The sequence below is a fragment of the Megalobrama amblycephala genome, linkage group LG6 (genome assembly GCF_018812025.1).
Source record: "Megalobrama amblycephala isolate DHTTF-2021 linkage group LG6, ASM1881202v1, whole genome shotgun sequence".
Taxonomy (NCBI): domain Eukaryota; kingdom Metazoa; phylum Chordata; class Actinopteri; order Cypriniformes; family Xenocyprididae; genus Megalobrama; species Megalobrama amblycephala.
In genome coordinates, this window is record NC_063049.1 from 1,684,939 (window position 1) to 1,712,622 (window position 27,684).

Here is a 27,684-nt window from a genome sequence, read left to right on the forward strand (position 1 = left end):
CTTATCTAGCGAAATGATTGGTCATTTAAAAAAAATAATAAAAAAGTTTTATAATGTATCAAATTCTGGTAAAAACTGTAGACTCATATTTTAGTGACGATGGAAATGAGAATTATTTAAATGATTTATATAAAATTGAATTATAAAATGATCTTGTTTTTCACACAGGGGGTTGTAATTGTTGCATTAACGCCAGCTGATGAGTTCAGCTCCCAGCATTCCCTCTCATGTCAGCTCGACCGGACCCTTGCGTACAGCAGTAGACCGCGCCTTATTGCATGAAGATTATACAAGACCAGCGGATGTGCTTTAGTCTATTCTTTTGTCTCTTTTATTTTCAATTTATTCTTACAGTTTTAGTGTTTAGTATTTTAGTTTAGTGGTTTAGTGTTTTGTTCCAGTTTTGTTGATGTTTTTTCCATTATATTTAGTTTCAGTGTTTTAGAGCTGTCAAAGTTAACAGAGCTGAATGTAAATCTAGTGTCATGTTTAATGCAGGTGGATTGATTGTAAATGCTCAAAATTGACTGATTAATATATTGTGTATCAAAGACTAAAATTAACTGATGGTCAGTTTTATTTTGTTAGTTTTGTTGGTTGAGTTTCAGCTTTTTCACTTTTGTTATTTAGGTTTTCATTAGTTTTCACTAACAGCGAAATGTTCACAGATGTCTTAAATGACTTTAACACAAAACCTGCAAACAGCAGGAAAAGAAACAGCCATGATTCTGTTTGAAGGAAGTGTGAACAAGTTTTCTGTTGAGTTTATTCTTCTGAAGGTCTAAAATGTGAGAAAGATTTCCCACAGTTCTGTCACGCGTGTTCAACACTGGATCCCGACTGATGAAATAAAAGAGAAATGATCTCTGGTGCAAAATTTAAATCAATATATTGTTTTATGTGAATGAGTAGGTAGGATGATTTTCACATTATTTTGAAGCAAAAAATTCTAGGCTTCTACATTCAGTACCCAGAAGTCTTGTGGACACATATTTAGTATTAGTTTTGTGGCCTTATTTCAGTGACTTAATTTTATTTTTCAATAAACATGCATAAATGTTCTTCTCTCAAAAATACAAACATGTACATGTTGCTTACATATTATTGTAGCCTATTTCATGCTGAATACAGTGTAATGACACTTATGTCATTAATATGTTTATAAACAACTGAAAAAAGCATAAATGTCAGGGCATGTCAAAACTTCTCCAGGGCCCCAAAAACCATCAGACACCTGAGGGTTAAAGAAAATCATGGGTGATTCTGTGGTGGCCAAGGGATACACTTATAAATATAAGTACTGGGTTTTAATTAAATAGCTAGCAAACAAGTGTTAAAAGCCAGGTGTCTTTCTTAAAAAAAAGTGAACTTAAACCAAAAATGTTACCACAGTGCAGCATCATTTGTTAGGTGGTCTGAGGCAAAACTTGTTCTCATATTTCGTTTTGTTTTAGGGAGCAAGGAGCAGACTGCTCAATTTATTAAAATGAGGGCAATGTGGCAACAACCCATTTGTAATATTTCCAATATGCTCTTGTGAGATGTTGGGACAGAGGCTGTCCCTCATTGCCTCCATCCCTGAGGACACCTCAGGGCCAAGTTCAGCAGTGGGTGAGCAGGATGAGGAGCCAGCACCAGCACCTGAGAGAAGGAGAAAGCGAGACAGAGGACGAGTTCGTGGATTTGATCAGGGAAGACGTGAGATTGCACAGGAGAGCAGGGAGAGGATGGACAGACTGTTTTCTCTTCTTGAAAGAATGGTTGAGAAATAAAATGTATGCAAGTTAAAATTGGTAAATGAAGCAGTTTTTCTATACATTATTTTTGTAATGCAAGTTATTTGTAAATATTATATATATATATATATATATATATATATATATATATATAATAATATAAACAACCTTGAGTGCTTGTGATGTGAACCGCTCCGTTGTTTTGACGCGCTGCTCACTTTAATCTGTAAAAATGGTAAAACGGCGCGGATGGAAGCAAGCCGTGGTCCGCCATTTGAATAACGCTGTTCTGTAGTATCACACAGAACTGACCGACAGCTTCAGTGATTATAAAAGGAGCGCTCTTTACTTGCTTTCTGTGTAAATCAGTCACAATTTGAAGAAGTTTTTGTTTTTCATAAGACTTCTCGACTTCCTACTTCATACTTCAGTAAAAACCCTTTGATGCACAACATGGGTCAAAAATGACCCGTTTTTATTTTCTATATCTTTGCAAGAGATTAATTGCATCATTCAGTATTCCAGGTATTCCTCAATTAACATCTTTTTGATCATCACAAATGCTCATTTTCATTTTTTCTTTCTTACTTTTTGAATAAAAATCATTTTTGTATCACTACCCTTCTAATGCACAACCTGGGTCAAAAATGACCCGTATTCATTTTCTATGATATTTCAATCATGGTTGAGTGTTTCTTTGCTTAATATAAATTCTTTGCTTAATTAAAAAAAAGTGTCAAACTTTGACAAAAAAAAATTTCTTGATGATTTGATATTTTATAATAGGGATTTGAAAGTCTGAAGTCCCTCTTTCAGGAACAGATGAGATGTTTTCTCATCACAGAGCGCAGAGTAGATTTGAGCTCGTGACACATTTAAAACACAAACTAGACACAAAAACAAGTGATGAAACGCCATTGATCCTCCAGGAAACACTCTTTAACTTTTTCTTCTGAGGTTTACTAGCGTTTGACAAACCAGCTTTGCTGTGTTACAGCTACCAACTGGACGGGAGCGCGCAGAGCCTTTAAAATGACAATTGCGACAAACTTTGATCTCATTGTCACACGGTTCTTGTAGTTCCAAACAATTCCACGCTGTCAGTCAGTTTAATACACAACAGTTGTATTAAAGTGTCATGAACCCACACTCCCACTTTTCCAGAACTTGACACACCCATTTTCTCAGACTTTTTCAGCTCAGAGGTGTGAAGGACCAGGCTAAAACTTTAAACATGCATACTTTATTCTGTATATGATCTGTAATCCATGTGGCGAGAGTTGTTAAACTTATTGTGGAGCTCCACGCTCCGCTCCCCGTGCATATTGTAACAAATCTTTTTCATGTGTTCATATTCAAACTCCACTTCAAACTGCATTGTGGGCAAAATACAAACAACACTCATGTGCTGCTGTGCTGAAGGAAACATACACACAGCTCTCGTGTCCGAACGTAGAGCAGGCAGAGGAGAATGAACAGCACTTTTGAATTCTCCGCTGTAATGCGATCTCATGCAAACATATTTTCCATTTGTGCTGGTGGACAACAGCAAAACAAACTGCCTGCACCAAAACTTCAGCTCTGGTCATGTCACAGGGAAACATATTTTTGTATTGTAGCACTGAGGAAATGAGCACTTAAGACCCTTGTCTCTGAATGACAACAATATGCAATGAGACAGAACTGATATTTCCTCATGCATAATACCACAATTATTATCTTATGTGCATGGATTGGACTGAACGAGCTCTTTCTCATGAATAAATGCAGTGAGAAATGCCCCCGCATGCCTATCTACACACTCCGAGGCCCGAATCTACGTCTGATTTTGTGACGTAGCTTCAACTTTGCTTTTCAAACCGGAAGTACAAAATTGCTCTGAAAAATGCAAAAATAACCAATTTCCACTTGTTGATAAACTTGTTGAGTGCTATTAGTGTTTTCAGTGTCATGCAACCTGTACATATCTGTTTGCATCTCATAAAATGTGTTCTGGGGTTTCATGACCCTTTAACCCTTTGATGCACAACATCGGTCAAAAATGACCCGTTTTTATTTTCTATATCTTTGCAAGAGATTAATTGCATCATTCAGTATTCCAGGTATTCCTCAATTAACTTCTTTTTGATCATCACAAATCCTCATTTTCATTTTTTCTTTCTTACTTTTTGAATACAAATCATTTTTGTATCACTATCCTTCTAACAACATGGGTCAAAAATGACCCGTATTCATTTTCTATATTTCAATCATGGTTGAGTGTTTCTTTGCTTAATATTTGAAAGAAATGTATTTTATAATTTATTTATTTCAGGTATTCATTAAATATCTTGTTTTTGTTATATTTCATCATTTTTATTTTTTTTGTCATAAATCAATGCAATTGGTCACCCTTTATGTCTGTCAGTGTTCCTGAAAAGTAACAGTTTTGGACATATACAGCATGGGTCTCAAGTGACCTGAATGAGTTATTATTTTCTATATCGCATATATATCAAGAAATTAATTTCATCATTCATTATTCCAGGTATTCTTCAATAAACAAATCCTTATTTTCCTTACTTTTTGAATGATGGTTTTTTTTTGTGTCATTATCTTTCTAAAGGCCAAAGTACACTTCACTTTTTACGTGTACGCGAGGGTCAGCGTACAGATTTTTTGTAACTTTTTATAATTTCTGCCGGATTTCTGTAACTTTGTGCGTTCGACTGCGCAAAGTATACTTTACAGTGATGTCATCGTCCAGCTCGGTTCTGTTCGCATACAATGTGTCTTTTTGATCTGCCTGCATTGACACCATTGTGTGCGAACAGAACCGAGCTAGACGATGACATCACTGTTTTCTCCAGTGCCGATATATAGATAAATTAACTAATTATTGTTTTTACAACAGAATGAATCAATACTGAATTTACTTATGCTGGACAATGACAATCATTTTCTTTAAGAGCTGCTGTGCAGCCAAAATTATATACCAGTTATCACTGTAAAGATGCTTTGGCACAATCTGCATTTGTAAAAAGCGCTATATAAATAAGGGTAACTTGACTTGACTTTATGCACAACATATCCCAGGCATCTTTTGGTGAAATAGCTGTTGAACCAGGTGAAGGTCCTGGGCAGCTCCTCAGGATACTTCTGTTCTGCCCGGAGTGGGGGGCAGGGAGCATCCCCACTTTTTACTCAATTTATTATAAAATCAAAAGCACAAGAATATTTTCAAATACACATCCAACCGTTGATCGACACACTTATTATATATTTTCACTCTTGGACAGAAACTTCCGGAGGAGCCAGACAAGAAGAACTTTACTTCCTGCTTCAAACACTCAAAAAAATGAATTGTTGGATTTACTTAAAAAATAAGTGTCAAGTGGTTCAATGCAACAATATTGAGTAATTTGTACAAAAAACTATTTAGTTGAATGAACAAAAGAATTCAAGTAAAGCTGACAAAATTTCTTTGAGTAAATACAAATCATTTGAATCTCACCGATACATAATATTTATATGTGCAGTTTACTTAATGTTATGTTGATTTTTTGAATAATCATTTAAATAAATAGGATACAACACATCAGAATGCAGCCCCTCACCCCAAAATGCACTCAAACAATACTAATTGAACAAACTCAATTGAATTGAGAGCAGGAAATTCATCCTATAAACATGCGTATATGAGGCTCACAGCCTAAACACAGGCGACACTCTTCTGCATAATGGTAAGACCAAAATTCAGAAACTACTCTAGATGTCCAACATAACTGAACATTAAACACTAACATAAACTAACAACATCTTTCCCTTTGCTGAAAAACACATAAAATAACACTTTAATCCCTAAATTTACTCTCCTAATGCAATCCCTTGCAAAGCATGCTGGGAACTACGGATCCACTGCACAGTTAGTTATGTCAACAATAATGTGTGCGTTTCACACAGCAATGTTAAGTTGACTGAACAAACACTTACTAAGCAAAGCTGACAATATTCAATTTTAGTAGAAACAACGCAGTTAAATTACGTTCATGTAGTTACATGAGTTTTTAAAGTAATGTGAACAAGGGTGATTTGAGTGAAACTAACAACAGTGAAAGTTCATTTTTTTGAGTGAATGGATTCCTCCTGAGATGAAGGCACAACAGGTTTGTGTAATTACATTAAATTAGACTCAACTTTATTGTCATTGTGCAGAGTACAGTAGAGCCAATGAAATACAGAAGCGTCTAAGCAGAAGTGCAAAGACCTATATATACATATATTCAAATATAAAACATTACTGTTGAAAGCTGCAGTCAGATTCATTCAGATAAGTGCATGTAAACAGTGATTATGGCTCATGGATCACTAAACCAGACAGCTTTGGGTTACCAGAGCTTTAACCACTACTGCAACTCTCGGATTTGTGTTCCACAGCTTATGGTATACCCGTGATTGTGTTTTAGTGAAGTCAAGCATATTTACATGTATAAATGAACACCATGCTCCAAATATGCCCATACGATGAATCTTTGAGTTTTTCTGTTGAATGTTGATTGCATGCTCTTTTTCCATCGCTGTGACATCATCACATACTTAAAACAAAACGCTTTGTTGACGAGACTTCCCCTGAGCTGAAGAGAGCGATAACGGGAATAATAAAAAAGGTAATGATGGCAAACAATTATTGCCTCATTTTGAAAAAGGGCTTATGGAAGCATCTGAAAATATTGGTATTGCAGGACAGCTCCCTGTGGGAAGACGGCAAACTCTTTCCCCGTCATAGTGTGAAGACCTAAATCTGGGCTGCGTCTCAAACAGACGGCTGTGTCCTCCTGAGGCTTCTGCTGTAGACTCCTCAGCAGTGAATGCTAGGATGAGATGGTTTAGTACGTCCTAAAACGAATATCTGTGAAACCTTTGTTTTGCATTATATAATGAAATTGGACAAGCTCAGTGCTGAGTGGCTTTCTGACAATTCTTGTAGAGTATGCTATTCATCCTTCAAAATATGCTGAATGAGGGACACAAAACATAGGCTGCCTTTTGAGACTCTGAATTGAGACGGCCTTCGATGGTGCTTGATGACGTGCAGCCCAGATATGCAGCCTCACTAGGGCGCAGCTTTCCGATTGAGAAGGACTCAATATTCAGTACTCAGCAGTATTGAGAAGATGATGTTTTGGCATCTTCTCCATCAAATACTGCCAAGCGATTGCTGAATTGTTGAATTATAAAGATCCATTTGGTTAGTTTTTTTCTGGCAAGGCAAGTTTATTTTTATAATACATTTCATATACAGTGGTGCTTTATCTCAAACAGTCTGAAGACATGATGTGGACCTTTTTTTGGAGAAGAAAAAGCAGCTACAATTTTGCTAAAACCGAAGATGGTGAACGTTGCAATATGGCTGATAGTGAAGGTGTGCTAAATTTGGCTTTGCCCAATCGTAAAATGGGAAACCAGGCAAAACTGATATCAGCAGAAAATGCAGTGGAGACGTCGAGGGGCAAATCCTAATTTTGTTGTCATTTTGGGACCAGGCCATGGCTATGCCATTTCACAACCCTTTACCCTGTGGTTATTTGGGCTGCCAAAGATTCCCATGAACAAACACGTTTTTCGGCATTACACATCTTTGGTACTTGATGCCTATCATAATGATTTTATTTCTTACTTCATACTGATATTTACATACAGAGACAAAATATGTGCAAATAAAAACAATAAAAAAGACGATAAAAGAGAACTTAGAAAGACAAACAGTATGTTACACAACAGGTGCACAGGAAAGCAAAGTCTAGCAGGTCTATGAAGAGAGCGGGGCAGGATGAAGAAGACGATTTACTCCTTCAGAGAGGAAATGTTCAGGTGGGGCAGAGCCCATTCGATGGACCACCGCTGAAATATATAATGACATATTAAAGCAAACAAACAAAAGAAACCAGATTTGCAAACTCTAACAAATTGATATGTGATTCTGCTTTTGTTGACAGCAGTTGTAATATTTGTACTATAATTTATATGAACATTATTAAACACAAGACAGAATGTTCTGAATCATGACGTTAATCCCAGCTCCGATTATTTCACTGAACTGCCGAGGATGACTTCTGAGTGTATTTGTGAAAACAGAAAATCTTGGATGAAGTTGGAAAGCCTCCATTTGCTTCCAGGTTGGAGCGACACTCTGCAGGAACGTGACCCTTTGACAGCTCTGCCAAACTTATTATTTGTTGTTATATTAAAAAAATACTATATTACAGTAACATGTGTACTTTTATTTGTTGCTGTTGTCTGCCTATAATTTATAATCACTCTCTTTATGAAACATTAGTCAGCAACTCCTCGGTAAACAGTAAATCAGTGCTTGTGTGTTTTTTTAATAAACTGACTATTTGATCTCATATGTGTGTTTTTTTGTGTTGTTTTTTGAGGAGAGATGAAATAGGGTCAAGTACTTGGACTCACCCAACTCTCTTTGAGCTGGAAAGTGTTTTCCCGGGTCCTTCTGCAGCCGAATATCCTTCACGGAGAAGATGGAGGTAGCTGCGGTGAAGAAATGAAAAACTGTTTATGATAATGCTAACATTTCCACTGTGAACGTGTGAGTTTATAAATGTGTAAAATTGTTCAGTCTCTACAAACTCTTTTGCTTACGAGCAGAAACTGCCATCTTGACTTATGATGATGTTTACAAATGTTTTGATGAATGTTAGGGTTACAAACATATATTTGTGAAACTACTGAAAATGAACTTTAAAATAAGTTTATACACTTTAATATCAGTGGTATGAAATACTTACTGTCATCCAGGTCCTGCACTTTGTCTCCCAGTTCTCTGAAATAAATGTGCCGAAGAGCCGCTTCTGCAGAAATACGCCGACTTGCTTCAAACTAGAAAAACACAAACATCTTTTGTGAATATCTTTCTGTTCAATGCACACGATTACTAATGGACTCTCACTGTGTTGTTGTGTTGTACTAACATATCTGAGTTATGCGTTATGATTCATAAGCATATAGATAAACAGTGTTGAGTGTTGAAATATCACAGGCAGCATCTTTTCTAATGATCCTGGGATACAAACAAATGACACTAGTACTCTTGATATTACTCAGTAATCAGGATACAACAGCAGTTCAAGTTCAGTTCTGAGTTCTCCTAAACAGCAGTAAAAGTTCTTAGTTAAGAGTTTCCTCTTAAAACCTATTCACAAACTTTTACTAAGGAAGAAGTCTTAAGATAAGAGATAGGGCGGGGTTGACCTCATTGCTATGGATGATGTCAACATGCTTACTAAAGGGATAGTTCACCCAAACATTAAAAATACCCCATGATTTACTCACCCAAGCCATCCTAGGTGTATATGACTGTCTACTTTCAGACGAACACAGTCAGAGATATATTTAAAAATATCCTTGTTCTCCAAAGGTTTATAATGGTAGTGAATGTGTTTTGAAGCCCAAAAAAGTTCATCCATCATAAATATAATCCATACGGCTCCAGGGGGTTAATAAAGGCCTTCTGAAGCGAGGCGATGGGTTTGTAAGAAAATTATCCATATTAAAAACCTTATAATCTAAAATATTAAAAACTTTATAATCTGAGATAAAGATTTTTCAAATCTCGCCCCCCTATTCACTACCATTAAAAATGATTGTGTTCGTCTGAAAGAAGATAGTCATATAGGATGGCTTGAGGGTGAGTAAATCATGGGATAATTTTCATTTTTTCATGATTTTCAGATTTTAAAATGTAGGTCACTAATTAAACTGTGATTAGCTAATTGTCAGCCTCTTACATGTCTGCGTCTCGAGAGATTGCAGAATTCAAGTTTGGGAGGACCTCATTCAAACGGTCTATCTCATCAGCTCCAGAGGAGGTATATATACACAGCCACTCGCCTAGTTAACTCGACAGTTTTCTGCATCCTCCGATACCCTGACTTACTCTCAGCTGGTTCCTGTTCCCAGGATACGGGGCAGTACTCTGGGTTTGGCTAAATTCTGAGCTCGGAGCCCTCGATCCCCTCGGACAGCTCACCAAATATCCTTATTTTACTCTTTTAGTCTATTCCATCATTTGTAAGTGTGAACTTGTGAAAACAACTGCCACATGTAATCTGACATTATTTTCTTATTTATTCATTTTTGCTGCTTTTGCCTTTTTATTATGATAGGACAGTGAGTGGAAGAGAGAAATGAGGGGTTGGGGTGGTTGGCGAGATCGGGAAAGGTCCACGAGTTGGAAACTGAACTCGGGTCACGCGAGCTTCCCACAAGGCTTTCGGCGCCAACAATAGGATATTATTTTCAACTTGACTGGGATGTTTTATTCGCCAACATTCAATACAATTTGCCTGCACATAAATCAACCTTCATGTTATGTCATCTCTGATTAAAATCTATAAATCAAAATATTTATTGCATTTATGAAGAAAAGGCTCAGCACCCAAGACTGTTTCCTCAACGGTGTTCAGTGTCTTTGGGTGGACTGCTTAGGCAGATTGCCGGCTACAACCGATTTTAGGATTGTTAAGTGACTTAAGAGTCCTCTTGACTACTCCTAATGTTTCACAGATTTAGGAGCTAGTTTTAGTGCTTATATGCTTTGTGAAATACTCTTAGAGGAAACATTTAGGAGTCCTAAATTTAGGACTGACACGCCCAGTATTTTAAAGAGTTTCTCCTAAAATGGCAAGGCTACTTTTAGCCTTAAGATGTTTGGTGAATATGGCGCCAGAAACTGAAGTACTGAGGAACTTTATACAGTGACAGAATATGGGTGTCCTTATGTGTTCACACCCTACTCCTGATCACAGGATAAACTCACTTCACTTGACAAATTGGGTTTATTTGAAAAGCTCTGCAATTGTCAGGGGTTGTGTGTATTAAATACACCAAAGAGTTGCGAGACACAGAGAAATAGTCTTTTAATTAACACAACGAATGATCGCATACACATACCAACGTAACATTAACACAAGACAATGAACTGAAACACAGAGGGCTTTAAATAGACAGGAGGATGGCAGTCAGAGAAACAGGGAACAGGTGAAAACTAATGAGAAACTAGACAACTAATGAAGATCTAGGACACAGGTAAAACAATGAAAACCATGACTAGAAATTAAACAAGACAGTAAAACAGAACATGACCGTGACAGCAATGTCATCAAAATAATCAATATTGAAATTAAAGTGATTTGTCATTGAAACTCCCAAATTGACAGGGATACTGTAAATGATGTAAATGTAAACGTAACTTGGTTCTAACCTTTAAATTAATCATTTCATAAAATCAGGGCCGTCCTTAGGGCCCTCGCTTAGGGATGGTTTTCACGGGATATTGTGCACGTCACTCGCCCGTGTGTCTCGTCATATCCGTAATAGAGAAAGGTTGCTGCGGCTGCTTTGACGCATGTCTGGTGTGGGAGCGGCACAGGTTAGTTGTCACAATGAGTGAGAAAGGTTGACATGGAGTAGCTAAATCTCCATCCTGTGTTAAACGCCGAACAGAGGAGAGTCTGCTGGCGGTGACAGAGCTCGTAATAAAACATGAATCAACATTGGCTGGGCTTCTCGGAGATGGTGAGAACCGAGGGATTTGAAATGTTGTAAAAGCGACACGGAGATGATGGTGTTTATTAATCAACACGTGTTTTATTGAACAGATAAACTGCCTTATGTATCTCTCTAACAGAGTTCAGTGTGAAGCATCATTATGGTTGTAGTAACGCTGTGCTGGAGTTTATTTTCATGGAAGTACTGTGTCTATTAATGGGTACAGTAATGTCTTCAGCTAGTCAGCTTGAGATCCTTTTCATCTAAACTGGTTATATCTCTTAAACCCAGAAGTGAATGTTTTATGAGCAGTAGGATAATCACTCTGTCTCTCTCTCTCTTTAGTTATGAAGAAGAGCCATATTCATCCACACAGTCACACAGAGCCGAAGCACATCCAAAACAATGTTCTTCTGCGAAATGCATAGATTTTTGTTTTTTAACTGCTAGAGGGACAAAAGTTACACAGTGTGCCTTTAAGAATTAAATAAATTGAGTCATCAGTCCTTATTTCATTCTTAAAGGTATATTTATAAAAGCATCTTTCATAATAATGAACATACGATTCTGGTCGAGTAAAAAGCAGACAACGATCAAAAACCATCATGAGGCTTTCTGAAGCGAGTTTGTACTTTACCTGTAATAACTGGCATAGCAGATCATGACCATCATTTGTGATCCTGTAGAACAAAATTACACAACACATGTTATAGCTATAGCTTTTCAGTTCCAATGTTAAGACATTTTAGTAGTGATGTTTTATGGCACTGGTGTAATCTGGTGTCCGTGTTTCTGTTCTTTTCCTTTGCTATTCAATTTGGACTAGTTTGGCTCTCGTTTAACTGTTTTCTTTGTGTGAAACATTACCAATGAAATAGTCTCTTCTGCACATGGATCCTAACTCTTCCTCAGTGTCACCCTTTCAAGGTGCTGCTAGTAACTTTTCCCTACAAAAATGTTATCTAACAATACAGCTCATATATAGATCCACAAATATATACTGTCACAGCAGAAAGGCTGTTCACACACCTGGGTGCATGAGTGATCAGAGGTTCTCCGTCATAGTGAGGGAAGTTGTATGACAGGAAGTTGTCATTGACACTGACTCCTGGCCAAGAGTCCTCAGTAGGAGAACCTGGAGATGACATGAGATAATGATCAAAACAGACTCCAACTACACTTAGTAAGTATCACTAGAGTCGCAAGCAGTAGTTAGACATCTGAATAAATCTGGTTGCTCAGATGCATAAACTCGCAAAATATATAGAAGAGTTTGGAAAAACCTAATCTTTTATTGTTTTTGAGAGAAACAGGCATGTTCCTTTTGTTTATATGCAACAAACTAGGTGATTTTAATAGTATGATGGTTTCACTTGACCATACATGTGCAGATGTTGGTAGGTTAAATGCCCTACAGACCGTGATTGAATGACCAAATTCATGCATTAAAAGAAAACAAAACGTGGTGATGGTTGAGCATTGATGCAGGTTACAGGTTAGATAGTTTGTAGTTGTCTTGAGAAATGAAGGCTATTCTTTGTGAGCTATAGCAAAGAAATCGAAAGGAGTTTACTACTGTCTGCAGAGAAAAAGCAGAAAATGGAGTGGAAGGCCAAAATGTAGCCTTCACAACAGACACTTAACTAGTCCTCAGCTTACAGCACAGCTCAATGACACTCGTGATGTACCAGTGTCATCAACCACTGGCGCTAGAAGCAGGGCTGATGGGCAGAATTTCCTGCAAGAAACCACTCCTGAAGACTTCAGATAAAGCAAAGCAACTAAAGTGGGTGAAAACACACAAGAATTGAACGGTGAATGACTGGAAGAAAGTTCTGTGGACAGATGAGTCCAAAATTGCTCTAACAGAAGAACTTATGTAAGATGGAGAACAGAAGAGAAGATGTTACTAGACTGTCAATCATGGAGGTGGAAGCGTAATGGTTTGGGGTTGCTTTGGAGCAGGGAAGGTTGGAGACTTATTTCAGGTGAAAGGAATACTGGATCAACATGGCTACCATTCCATACTTCAATGCCACACAATTCCATCTGGACTGCAGCTAATTGGAACCAAACTTCACCATGCAACAAGACAATGATCCGAAGCATATGTCCAAGAGCAAACAGTCGGCTGGAGTGTTATCTATCATGGAATGGCCAGCCTAGTCACTGGACCTGAATCCTATTGAACTGCTCAGGGATGAACTGGATCACAAGGTCAGAAAGAAGAACACCTTTGCTAAGTTTTACAAGAGGCATGGCAAAGGCACGGCTTGGGATTGTGTTCTTTGTGATTCATGTTTGTTTCTATGTACCATGTACTGCCCTGTCTTAATGTCTTGACTCAACCCTTGTTATCTCATAATACAAATAACCCCAGGATTTTGGTGGAAAAGGGGATAGTGCTTACTCTCCTCTGACACACACAACGTTGTTTAAGGATTCTTTAACGATTATGTATTTACATTATCAAATTAAGCATTTGTACTTGTTGTGTACATGCATGTTGTTCTGAAAATGTTGTTGCTATTAAGGTTAGGTGATGGATCGAGGTAGGGATTGAGTTTAAGTGCGGGAGTATTGTGAATAGTTTAATTACACTATTCAAAACCACTAATGGGATGAATAAGCAAAAAACAGTACTGAGTGCTCCTTTACCATGCATAACACCACAGCTCTTACCCAAGATGCGAAATATAAGATGAAGTTCATCCTCCACTGTCGACCCAGGGAAGAGAGGGCGTCCGGTGATCATTTCATAGAATATACATCCTACACCCCTATGTTAATGAAACAAAGCAGACAGATAGAAAGCATAAAATGTCTTTTTGAGAAATACATGAAAGGCAAAATACTGATATGTTACACAGGCCAAACAGAGAGTCCAAAGCGATACCCATGAAACACTCATGCACACAGTTTGGGGTTTTGTCTTAAGTCAGGGCATTGACAACCAAGTTACTGTCCCGCAGAGTTCAGCTCCAACCTTTAATCAAACACACTTAAACCAGTGAATAATGCTGTAACTGTCGTTGTCCTGGATATGTAAAGATAAATTAGTCCAGACTAGGAGCGCTCCCTTTATAAAATTCCTGTTCTGCATTCAGTGAGCTGCATCACTTCCCATCCACAACAACATACTTCCTGCATAATACTTGTAAAGTTGCTCTAATACATGTTTTCTTCTCTACTTTGAGCATAAATAAGTCATCTGTAGAATGATATGTAGAATGGTCTCATCTTTATCTCTTTGACCTTGATTCTGTACAGACGCTTCTGCACTTGAACACAAATGACTCTGAAACGCTCTCCAGCCTGACACTCACAACACTACTGAGTGAATCACACATATATATTTATTGTATTAAATATATATAATATATTAATCAGCTTGGCTCACAATGCTTTTGAGAAGTGCAGCCCTGGTTCAGTGTTTACTGTAAGAGCATATCAGAGCTCCTCTGAGCCCCTCCACCTCCCCAGCTCCACCTGCATAGATCTGCTATGGGATTGACTATATATTATTATAAACAAACTATATATTATTATAGTTTGTATAATCTTGAAAATAAAGTATAGGTATACTTCCTACAAGTTTTCACCATTCAACTAGTATTAATGGCAGCAATCCAAACAGATGTGAAGTGTGTGTGTGTGTGTGTGTGACCTCACCAGATGTCGATGGAGGTGAAGTACTCTGTTGATCCCAGCAGCACATCTGGAGGTCTGTACCAGAGAGTGACCACTTCATTAGAGAAGGTCTTCGAGGGCACTGACTTCGCACGTGCAAGACCTACAGCGACACAAACAAACCATTAATCTGTGAACGTGATGATTCTCGTTCATTTCACACTATACAGTTAACGTCAGTTGGTGTCTCTGTCTTTCTAGTATTTGGGGATGTGAGTGATTGGGCCTACCGAAGTCAGCGAGTTTGAGCTCTCCCCTGTCGCTGATCAGAAGGTTCTGAGGTTTTAGGTCTCTGTGCAAAACTTTGTGCCGATGGCAATAAGCTAGACCTCGCAATAGCTGAAACAGGAAAATCTATAGGGTGGAAACAAAGAGTACAATAAAGTAATTTCAATATCAGATGCTCGTGTACCTTCACTGTTGTAAACCAATGAATGTGCCACCCAGACAGGACTTGAGTTACAGCTCTCTTTTTCTTCCTTTCTTATTCTATTATCTTGCTCTGGCTTCGTTTTTGTTGATCCTTTCTCTACATGGTGGCCGCTCGTTCTTTCTTAGCCCTACATCTTCCTGATCTGCCCTTCAAACTGTCTCTTCTGTGCCCTGCCGGTCAGAGTTTGGTCCTGGGCTTGCCAAAACTTTTAGGTATGTAACTTCTTATGTTCAGGAAAGAAGTTAAAGGTATAGTTCACTTAAAATGAAACCTCTGCCATCGTTTATCTCCTGTCATTCCAAACCGGTATGACTGTTTTTCTTCTATGGAGCACAAAAATAAATGTAGTTCAAACAACATTTGACCCCACTGACTTAAATATTTGAATTTTATTGTTTGTTTGTTTGCTTTGTTTCTTCTTTTGTGTTCCACAGAAGTACTACTGCTAGAATGAAAAACATTGGAGTGTGCATAAATTGTGCATTTCCCAAGCAATGACCCAATTTCCCAATGACAAGCTCATTTGTACCTTAAAGGCCCTGATATACTCATGGCAAAGTTCTTTTTCCTCTTTGCTCAGGGGTAAAAAGAAGTTTGAAATACAGTTAACATCCTGACAACGTCCACAGTGTTGAGAGCGATGTTTAGATGAATATGTGAATGAAGAGGAAATGAACCAGAGAAGATTTACACCTCAAAGAAGGCGGGGCCTCAGAGCCACACCCAACTATTGCATCATCACCACGGAAACAATGTCACAACTAGTGCGTTCTCTGGTATATCGAGGTCTTTAGTGTAGCAAAAATTCCCAATTACGATTCCCGTTGGCGCCAATAGCCTAGTGGTTAGCACACTGACATATGGCGCAAATGCGTTCATGGCGACCGGAGCTCAATTCCCGTCTCGAGGTCCTTTGCCCCTCTCTCTGCCCAATGCTTTCCTGTCTGCTCTCTACTGTCCTCTCCAAATAAAGGCACAAAAAGCCCATAAATATATAAAAAAAGAAAATTTCTTTTAAATTTCTAATCTACAAAAGTACCTGCATATCAAACGTAGTGATCTATTAGGACTACCTTAATTATTTCTTTGCAATTCTATATGCTGTATCCTCCTGCTTAAAATATCTACAGAATGCACTATTCCTTAGTCTTCTGAAGCCTTATAATAGACTTGTTCGATGAACAGATTGAAGTTTTCATTGATATTCACAATCAGTCTCTACTCAGACCACATGAAGTTGTGTTGTGCTGTGACATGACGTTATTTTCAATCACTTTCCCTCATGCATTACTTTTTAGTATTACTTGTATTTCGGATAATCAACATACTCAATTTAAACTAAAATTACAGGCAGTTACAGCTGGCAGGATATGTCTTCACCCCCTAACCTTTACATTATAAACACTCATTATGCTCCCACAGTCCTCCAGATACTGTTTGAGATCCTTCTCCTGAAAACACACAGAGCACACGTGTATTAGAAACAGATGGACACAATTAGAAATGCTATAATAAATAAGATGCACGTCACGCACCAAGTACTCAAAGACTAGTGTAAGGCACTTCTCTGTGTGAATGATGTCGTGGAGCGTGACGATGTTGGCATGTTTCAAGTTCTTCAGGAGAGACACTGACAGAGAGAAATATCATCAAATCAGCCTGAATGAAAACATAGTCTGGCACTGCTACTCCAGTCTGCTAAGAAAATTATGTTGCATAATCACAATAGCAATATAATGCACAGAGCCCACAATTCATAGTCTTATCTGAGTACACTTGCATTTCTTGCAAGTTATTTTACGCTTACTAGTCAAATTTAATACTAGTTTTAATAATGGCCAAACACATTTAAAAAAAAAAAAAATCCATTTGTTGTTGTTTTGAGAGATGAAGGCTAATCCATAAAATATTGTCTGGAAAGATCAAAGTAGACTCTTCCCATCAACACTCAGTCACTGCTATAATCCAAAGCCCATCTTAACCAGTTTAATACATCTCAGGTGAATTACCTCACGTCTCTAAACTTCTGAATGGTGGAGGATATTGTACCTTCTCGTATGGCGGTGCAGGGTGCGCCTTCCTCATACTCCAGCCGGATTTCTTTCAGAGCCACTAGGTTATCCGTTAATTTACTACGACCCTTAAACACTGTGGCATATGTGCCCTATAAACACACACACACAATATCAGCTGTTCAGTGGCATTACTGATGTGCAATGGCCTTTGCATTTATATAGAAATGGCAAACTGTAAAATTAGTAGAAAAGAACAATATCAATTGACAATATGACCAAAAGAAAGATAAGAACAACCCACTCAACTCCATTTCCAACATTCAAACACTTCTAATGCTCAATTAATTGAGTGAATAAACAGAAACTGGATCATAAACTGTGGGAATATCATCTAGTGTGGAGAAGACTGGAGCTCATCAGTGTCTCACCTCTCCCAGTTTGTCCAGTTTGACATACGACTCTAATTTGCCAAAGCCGATTTCTGACTGAAAGGAAAACAAATCTCAAATTATTGTTATGCAAAAGTTCAATTTTTACACAAGGAGAAATTTAATTTTGACTACGCTTTCATTGTCTATGACGATGCTTAATCGCATTTGATGTAAAGGAAGCTTTGCTGTGATTTACAGATTAATAAATGGTTAATTTTGTATAAAAACGTGGGCATTACAGTATTTTTTATGCAAAATCTTTTTTTACATTTATTAACAAAGATATTAATTTAAGTGTTTTCAGTTTGACACTTGATAATCTCCATACAATTTTAAATCATACTGGTAGATCACGACAAAGAAAGACTCACAAGTGACGTCCTGCGAAACCTTCGACTCAGAGGTTTGTCAAACGGTGGGCTGTTTGAGGCAAATTTCTTTAGGTAACCTTCTGGCAAACGAATATCCGCTGGCAGTGAGAGACGCTTATTGATGTCCTGAAGGGGATAAAAGATATAATGTGTCAGTGAGCAGTTGTATGGGGCAGTGCTGATGGAAGTGCACCTATAAATGTCACCTGGTGACTACATAATGCTGCTGGCCAACTTTAATGCCCATGTTTGGGACGACAGAGACATCTGGAGGAGAGTGACTGGGAAGGACGGCTTGCCTGAACAAAACCTGAGTGGTATTGTTGGACTTCTGGATTAGCCATAACAAACACCATGTTCAAACATTAGGTGTACCTGGTTCATAAAGTGTACCTGGTCTTAGACCACCTTAGGCTAAAGGCAGATGACCAAATTTGTTTTCTTAGAATTGGACCAGCGGCTGTATGTAATGGACACTCAGCCTCCTAAAAAATCCAGGAGCTGGTGGACCAGCAAACCAGCTCAGTTTTGCTTGAGAACAGCATGATATGAACCAACAGCTTGACCAGCGCTATACCAGCTCTAAATAAATGAACATGGAATTCATGCTGGTTTATGCTGGATGTTTCAGCAGGGCAGGTAAAGAGAGGAAAAACAGGAAACCCAAGCAAATTTTGCAGGTGAACTGGGAACATTTGGAAGAGCTTTAACTCCCACCTGCAGAGGAGCTATTCCTTTATCCCAAGGCAAGCTGGAGACATGGAGTCTTGTCAGTCCTGTTACAGCGGAAACAGCTGCTTTGAGCAGTGGCTGAAGGTTGTTGGTGCCGGCAATGGCGGTAACCCAAAATCACATTAGTGGACACCAACGGTGAGGGAGGCCATTAGCAGGAACAAGGAAACCCTTTGGTACTGGTTAGCCTGTGGGTCTCCAAGTATTGGCAGGATAGAGGGACTGCAGCCATAGTGGTTGTTGAAGCAAAAACTCAGGTATGAGAGGAGCTCAGAGAAAACACCAGAGAAGAACTTCTGGATGGCATCAAAGAGGTGTAATGAACACTTTGAGGATCTTCTGAACCTTGAGGACATGGCCTCATAAGAAGAGGTAGGGTTGTGATGTAAAATTTCCTTGGCTGATGCAAAAGGCTCTGAGGGTGGATGAGGTTCTCCCTGAGATACTGAAGGCCCTGGATGTAGTCAGCTGGTGGACATGCCTGTTCAACATCGAGTGGGAATCAAGGCCAGTGGAGAAATCAAGCTGCAGCGGCGAGATCACGGCATCCGTGTGTTCAACGGACATTGGCTACCTTTTATGCAACAGGCGTAGATCTAAAAGAGTTTTACATGTATTGCTTATTTCATATGCAAAGATGATACTTAATCACAGCAGTGGTTGTTTACACTGATAAAGGAGACTTTCCTCTTTTAAATGGGTTCTTTAAATCAGAGAGCTAAAATCAGAGTTGAAAATGTCAAAATCCTACTAACATTATAAGTGCACCTCTGAAAAATATATAACATTTTAAAAATGCAATTCATGGCCCATTTAACAAATGTCAAGGGTCAAGGGAACACTAATCACCATGACTTCAAGCAAACCGAATAATACTAGACATGTACAGTTACAGAATGAGCCTGTGCTCATAATCACATTACTACGTCTAGTATATCATTACCAGTGGCCACAGAGTTAATACCCTGTCCAGAATTAAATAATGACTGAAGAATGCGATCAGCTGAGAACAGATGAAAATAAAAACAAAGGCTAGAGCAGAAACAGAGAAATCAAACCTGAGTCCTGAGAGAGTGACATAACCTACAACACTACATTTTCTGAACCACACTCATGTTCAGGTGGGCTCCTGAATATTAAATGTAGGGGACAATCCTAAAGTCACAGCCTGCACCTGATCCCTTTTCTTTGATTTGGTTTGGCATTTCACTCACTAAAAGAAATGAAAAAAATAACAATGACAAACAATAAGGTATCCCTAATAATGTTAGTGTAATAATTTATCTATGACTGTTGTCAAATGATCTGCTTATCAGGAAGACAGCTGAATGTTTTCCTATGGTAGTTGGTTTCATGTCAGTGGTGTAGTGTATCGGGAGGCTGATCTGCATTCTGCCGCTTTGGCAAATTCACAGACGATGGTGAGGAAGTTTGATTTCATGATGGTGCGTTGTGGGCATATGTGAGCATAACCCCCTTTTGCACTAAGAAACCACGCGTTTGGGCACTCGGGGAATATAACAGAACGCCATACTTGAGACACAGCACTTGCTTAATTTAATGTATAATTTGGGCATGTGTGTTGGAATGTGTGTTACTCACTTCAGATTGTACACGCATTACCTCATTAGAGATGCGCTGCTGAAGGTTACGCATGCGCACTCTTACAGGACTCTGAACTTCATCAGAGGAGGTTCCTGAAGCTTGATCACTTTCTCCATCTGACCACATCTTCCCATGGACTACACCTGGAAACACACACACACACACACACTTTATATCCCCTTAGGTCTTAGGTACATGTGAAGAGAATAGAAACCCAGATTTGAGATGACCATGACATTTCACCTGCACTCTACAAAGTAATTCAGGGGATCAGTCACCACAACTTAAATTAATGCATGGTTGCAAGTTAAAATTGTTTTAATTAAAGATTATTTTGTAGAGTTGTGTTGACATAATAATGTTGATCATTACATCAACTTAATATCGTCTGTAAATTTAAACTCAAATGTCTGCGTATTAGGTTGTAGTAACTTAATGAAATTGTCTTGATAGCAGTGGATTTCTAGTTCCCAGCATGCATAGGATTGCCTATAAATTACAACTACATAAATTGAGGAACGCTGAGGAATCTTCTGGACTCCCTAATCAGGTTTGGCTCCAGTATACTGCATTAATGCAAACGAGAATCATTTGGCCATAGGCCAGCCACCACTTCCTCTTCTGCTGTTTTGTGCCTTGCAGCTACCATGTCCTTCATGCTTTGTAGGACGCAGATTTACTGGGTCAAGCTTTTGTACAAATGCCCTGAAGTGCTCATCCTCTGACATTTAAAACAGCTGTGCATCACTGATGATCATGTAACTTCTTCCTGAGTCTCTCCATCAGTGTCGACTCCGGTTTGAACAATGTAAGGCTGAACACCGTTACTGACAATCCTCATTTTGGCTGCGTGAGATTCTCCAGCTTTGTTGTTGTTGAGCTGTTAAAGCTCCACCCTCTTCTGGAGCAGCAGCTCATTTGCATTTAAAGCGACACACATAAAAACGGCGTGTTTTTGCTCACACCCAAATAGGGGCAAATTTGACAAGCTATAATAAATGATCTGTGGGGGATTTTGAGCTGAAACTTCACACACACATTCTGGAGACACCAGAGACTGATATTACAATCTTGTGAAAGGAAAGCATTATAGGTCCACTTTAAAATATCAATTATTGTGTGCATTGCTTTTAGGCTTTTGAGAGTCAAAAACTGTATGCTGACTAATAAATATTTTTTTTGTCCCATGTGCATCACTTTAGGCCTTTAGAGGCCAAGAAAATTCAGTGTGAAAGATTTCAAACATACCTTAACTATCTACAGCAGACATTTCAGATCCAGCAGATGGATGCCCATCAGATAAAATGGGTGTTAACACCAATAATACACCTCACAAGTTTTTTTTTTTTTTCCATAATATACCAGGGTTCCTCAAATCTGTCCCTTGGAGATTAGATCCGACCCCAGTCAAACTACATTACAGGTAAGTGAGTTTGATCAGGGTTTGAGCTAATGTGACAAACTCAGTCAGGGTGGACGGACACACATCCAGAACAGGAGCATTCTGGGGTTGTCAGAACCAGAACTTGTGAATTTATTCCCAAAAGTGGACAGAAACATTGTTGGTTTCTGTAAGGTCACATTTGTTTGATCACTTTTCCAAGATACATGTTCTGAAATAAGTGAAATCATGTAGGAGGTGAGGTTATCTGCCAATGTACATGAAATTGGAAAAAGAATAGTTTTGTCCTACTTTGTACTTCTAATTTTTATCGTTATATTCTACTACTTCTGAGTAAGAATTCAACAGTTTGTGTCATTTTTAACATCCTTTCTTCCTGAATCTGTGTGAACAATGATCAGTGTACAAATGCTTGCTTTAAATGAGTGTGTGTGTGTGTGTGTGTGAGTGTGTGTCTGTATGCAGAGTTTCAGTAAAAGCTTGTTCTCACCAATCTCTCGTGACAAGGGAGGCTCATCCAGTCCCGTATCTTCAGGAAGCTCGGACAGACTCTCGTCCAAACGCCGTACGCTTTGCAGGCTCATGGACAGGCGCTTTTTAATGATCTTCATACGGTCCATCAAAACTCGGCTCTGTCCGCGACCTCAAGGATGCTGTGGGTTCAGGTCACATATGCACATTCAATAAGGCCCCATAAATCTGAATTTGAGCTTGCTCTTCAAGAAGGAGCTGGAGGACTTAAAGTTATACGCTCAGTATCATCGCTCAAACAGAGCTGTGGCGGCAAGGGACAGGTTCGGTTCACATATTGTTTTGGGAATATGATAATCTTGAGGCCACAAGATCATTTTGTCAAGGAAACGCCATCATTATGTCAATGTGAAGTCGCTTCACGATCAGGTGCAGGACAACAGCTCACTGTGTGATATAGCCTATAGAATGCAGTCAGAATGTCCACAAGATTCAAGATATGAAAGATTTGAACCCTTTGAAGATCAGAACGTTCACTGCTAAATTCAAACATGTTAAAATCTAACAGATCCGAATCCCTGGACTGCGGTGGCAGCACCCATCACGATTTAAATGACAAATCACAATCAAATATGGTTGGTGTCCACACTCCATAACCGAGTGCGCACACACAATATCCGAGCCAGAGTAGAGCACTCGACATGCGTCGTTAAAAAATGCCATAGTAAATGCCTGAAGTGAACTAGAAAAATGAAAAGAACATTGTGTCTGAAAGCTGCTGTCGTTTTTTATTGGTTAAAACGAATGGAGAATATCTCGTGTTTCTGTGGGTTCTAGTCTATAGTTCATGATAGACTACAGATAACAAGATTGTGCATATTTTTAATAAAAAAGGAAAAATTTAATAAAAGTGTCACCCCCAAGATTAATAATAAATGTGCACATATTGTGAATTAATTTAATAAACTTAGTAACCTAGCTTTCTCTGTAACTTTCAGTAAATTAACTTCTCTAAGAAAATGATTCATAAAACATCAGTTGACCATATGTTCACTTTCAATTTCATATTTCCATATTGATTAAAAAAAAAAAAAAATCAAGATATAGTTCACCCAAAAATTAAAATTCAGTCATCATTTCCTCAACCTCATGGTCCAAAAGTTAGTGTAATAAATTCTATTTTGAATCAAAGTATTTCTTTCTGAATCTTCTTTTTTGTAATGTCTATTTGATGCTTTACACAATAATGACTTCAAATGATCTGTTGGGGATAATTTCTCAACCAAATTTGATGTACAATAATTTTTGCGATTGATTAATTAATTGCCACATCATTTAATTAATTAGATTAAAAATTTGAATCGCTTCCCAACCCTAATTATTATGTTATATTATTATAACTAAGTGAACCAAAGCTGTCCTTTCCCAGGCACTATAATTATGAAATGAAATACTTTTCAACAAAAGTCATATAACAAATGTCATATTATACACGAAAAAATGTATGTGTTGAACAGAATCTGTGGTGTTCAGATCTGTTGTTGTGTCAGTGGTTTTAATCATAGGAGAGTGCTGAGTTTTAGGCAAACAGAAGTGCTTGTGTGACCTTAGTTCTGAATGGAGAGCCAGAAGTAAAGAGTTCAGCCAAATGCCAACAAGATGCAGTAAGAAGGCAAAAAACTAGAGAGAAAATGTCAGCCAAAGACTTACTTTCCTACTGCATGTAGAATTAAACAGTAACATTTTTCATGGAACTGAGTAAAGTTTTCTCATGGAAATGCCAAAAAGGTGATTGAAATGTCACCATTTAACAAGCACTAAGGATGATGTTAATTAAATTCCCATATAACCATTGAAGTGCCATTTAATCACAGTCATATTATGAGAACAGCAGTCATATTCAATAAAGCAGCAGCATATTTCAATATTAAAGGAATAGTTCATCCATGAATCAGACCGAGGTCATTGCCGATCTCATCCCAACCCCTGCCGAATGTTCATGTTGCTCTGTTTCATACAGTGATTAATAGACATTATGAAATACACATATTTGCACTGACAACTACAGACAATTTAACATCTCCAGTTCACCCATGCTGCTTGTCTTTGGATTGGGAAACCGGAGGAAACCCATGCAGACATGGAAAAACATACAAACTCCACACGGAAACCTCCTGACTCGGAAGAGACTCGAACAAACACCTTCTTGCTGGAGGCGACAGTGCCGCCCACTGAGCCACTGGTCATAGAGTGGTGCAGGTATGACAGAAACCAAAACCCGGAAGTGATTTAGCATTTTAGCATTTCCGCTTCCTTTGTGCCGAAGTCAATATTTTTTTTTAATGGGATTTTGGTTAAATGGCTGAAATAAGGTCTGTATGAACACAAGCTCAACACACTTTCACGTTTAAAACACATCAGTATTACCCCACTCGTGATTTTTGTAAAGCTGTTACGTGTCTTGAAAAAGGCGGTTGCTAACAAGGGCCTAAATGGGACTACAGAGGCAGTCGGGAAGATTAAGGGCCAGATTTACTAAACGGGGCAAATTAGTGTAAGAGCGCAATGCCAAAAAACGCTGATGAGCGTGATCTAACGACGACAACACGCAAATTAAAGAACACAGATGCAGCTGGATCATTTCTATAATGACCAACACAATCTGCTGGTTAGCATCTGGTTTAAGACGGGCTTTTTTGGGGCATTAAAGGGATATTTCACCCAAAAATGAAAATTTGATGTTTATCTGCTTACCCCCAGGGCGTCCAAGATGTGGGTGATTTTGTTTCTTCAGTAGAACACAAATGATGATTTTTAACTCCAACCGTCGCCATCTGTCAGTCAAATAATGCTAGTGGATGGGAACTCTACCAATAAGAGTCAAAAAAACATGCATAGACAAATCCAAAGTAGCAAAGCAGTATTTATGTAATTTTTTACCTCTAATACACCACTATGTCCAACTGCCTTGCACATCCGGTGTGTGAGGTCAGATTATGTTCTGATAACGGAAGTGATGTCTCGCTCTCATTGAAGTAAAGCACGAGAGATCACTTCTGTCATCAGAGCGCGTTTTCAGACCTCACTAAACGAATGCTGAACGCAGTTGGACATAGTGGTGTACTAGAGGTAAAAAATGATAAAAATACTGTTCAGTTTCTCGCACAAACCGATCGTTTCGTGTCTTAGGACATCAATATGTCATCATGAGCCGCAGGGTTTAATTTGGATTTGTCTGTGCATGTTTTTTTGACTCTTATAGACGAAGTTCCCATTGCCATGCATTATACGACTGACAGACGGCAACGGTTGGAGTTAAAAATCATCATTTGTGTTCTACTAAAGAAACAAAGTCACCATCTTGGATGCGCTGGGGGTAAGCAGATAAACATCAAATTTTCATTTTTGGGTGAACTATCCCTTTCAATAATGGTGCAAACAGCAGTAAATTGACTAGCACAAACATTAGTAAATCACATTATGTGATTAATTTAAATACTCTCCTAACATAAATTTTGCATCTGAAAGGGAAACTCCTACACATGCATATGCAATAAGTTCAGCAGCAAAAATAACTCAGTCCACGCCTTTTCAGCGCTAATTTCTCAACAGTAGTTTTTTTAACACCAAAAGAGGGTTTGCACATGTATAAAAATTTACAAAAGTTGTGTTCGTCTGTGAAAATTATCTTGATGGACAAAACATGTAAGTATCATAAACTTTTTTGCAATAATCCTAAAGCCTATGGAAAAATCCTACTGGGATTTTGTCGAGGGAACCAGAGTGATGCTAACTGCCGGTTGAGCTACAAAGTGACGTCATAACTCCACCTCTATAGGGGAAGATGAAGACTTGATCAGTAGATCTTTCCTCATTATAAAACATGTGCATAGGCTGGTCCAGCCTGAAAAATAAGCATTTTTTAATGCTGTTTGAGCACAAGAAACAGCATTTATGGGACAGTTGATTTATGTTTTGATTTATGTTGCTGATTTGACGTGTTATTTAAATGTGAGTTTGGCGGCCAGATTTCAGGATACCCCATTAAATTAGACAGGACTTGATCTTGAATGCCAAAACAGCTGCCCGGAGGTGTTGCAAATATGGCTGACGAGTGAACAGACTTTCTTTTGAGAGGGACTTGCTCAAAACTCATTCAAACGGAGAGAGCAAAGTGTGCCAGATGGAAACAAGAAGCAGCTGACAGAAGTTATTTCACTCTGAACACTTAATGAGACATATTATAATCAGGCTGTGTGAAGTTTTTAATGAATCGATCCATGTAGTAGTCATGTTAAGAGAAATCTGATCATTGGCAGTTCATTTCATGTAGTAGGCTAATGACTGCGGTCAAGGCTGTGATAATGATGTGTGTGTAACAGAGCAGTGTGAACATTCTTCACAATCTCTCATATTGTGCTCCATTTAAGAAAGAAGTCAAAGGGTTTTGGGTGAACTACCCCTTTAAATGCACGATTTAAGGACTTGTGTTCTTAAAGCAACTGCATATGCGATGACATCCTGTCCCGTCCTAAAACCCATGCGTCATTCCATCTGCTGAAATCACTGAATGCCAAACAGTGCATGACGCGCCGCACGCGTTACAAGCGCGTAATCCCGCATCTGAACGCGTTAGCCGAGTTAGACACCGCATTCAACACAACTCTACATCAGTCAGTAACTGTGCTGAAAGTTCATAACTGGACTGACATGTGAAGCATAATATAGCGAAACACCGCAGCGGGTCATACAGCAGCCTACCTGCGGCAAGACGCGACGCGTGTGTTCTCTGCTGACGCAGCCGCTTTCACCGACGCTGCTCGCTGCAGTCCACTGTGTCACATTTATATCTGACTAAATAGCATCTGTACTGTGATCGGGTGAATGTTTGAAGAGTTAGAGCTGAATCGCCGATGAGCAGATGAACGGACATTTCTCCTGTCCGGCCGGGACTCCTCGTGATCACGTGACCTGGTTGCCCTCTGTGATGAAGCTCGTGCTGATGCGCGTTACAGAGAACATCCCATATCGGAATCACCCCTCTTCACACACAATCATGCTGCATGCACATATGCACCATTAATATTTGGCTACAAGATCATTTATAATATATTAAAAGACATTTTCAGAGGCTTGCTGATCTTCTCCACTGTAGCAGCATAATGACACTACAGTATGTTTCGAGATAGGCTCCACCTCTTTGGACGAATTTATTCTATAACAATCAGCTATCATAATAATTCACACCCATG

General features: G+C 38.6%; 1 protein-coding gene across 3 annotated transcripts; it reads right to left on the bottom strand.

Moving 5' to 3' along the window:
- Positions 1-7,364: 7,364 nt before the first annotated feature.
- On the bottom strand, positions 7,365-27,597 carry LOC125269645 (cyclin-dependent kinase 16). 3 transcript variants are annotated; one of them, XM_048192577.1, is made up of 16 exons: positions 27,194-27,597; positions 22,452-22,614; positions 20,578-20,702; positions 18,223-18,348; positions 17,849-17,905; positions 17,455-17,569; positions 16,941-17,035; positions 16,800-16,856; positions 15,203-15,326; positions 14,955-15,075; positions 13,965-14,062; positions 12,312-12,417; positions 11,920-11,962; positions 8,522-8,612; positions 8,187-8,264; positions 7,365-7,616 (listed from the first exon to the last, which is right to left on the bottom strand). In XM_048192577.1, exons 2-16 carry the CDS (start codon positions 22,579-22,581, stop codon positions 7,525-7,527), a joined length of 1,458 nt encoding a protein of 485 aa, XP_048048534.1. In that variant the 5' UTR covers positions 22,582-22,614; positions 27,194-27,597; the 3' UTR covers positions 7,365-7,524. The 3 variants fall into 3 exon arrangements, with proteins under 3 accessions (XP_048048534.1, XP_048048532.1, XP_048048535.1); XM_048192575.1 differs by having other exon boundaries at positions 16,794-16,856; XM_048192578.1 differs by lacking the exon at positions 22,452-22,614 and having other exon boundaries at positions 16,794-16,856.
- Between the last annotated feature and the right edge of the window lie 87 nt (positions 27,598-27,684).

Excerpts from the sequence above, each read along its gene's own strand:
- LOC125269645 (XM_048192575.1), bottom strand. The coding sequence starts at position 22,581 with ATGGACCGTATGAAGATCATTAAAAAGCGCCTGTCCATGAGCCTGCAA. Across the intron at positions 17,570-17,848 it reads AACTGGACAAACTGGGAGAG|GGCACATATGCCACAGTGTT; the intron begins GTGAGACACTGA and ends GTGTGTTTATAG. Across the intron at positions 15,327-16,793 it reads TGAGTGTTTATAATGTAAAG|ATTTTCCTGTTTCAGCTATT; the intron begins GTTAGGGGGTGA and ends TCCACCCTATAG.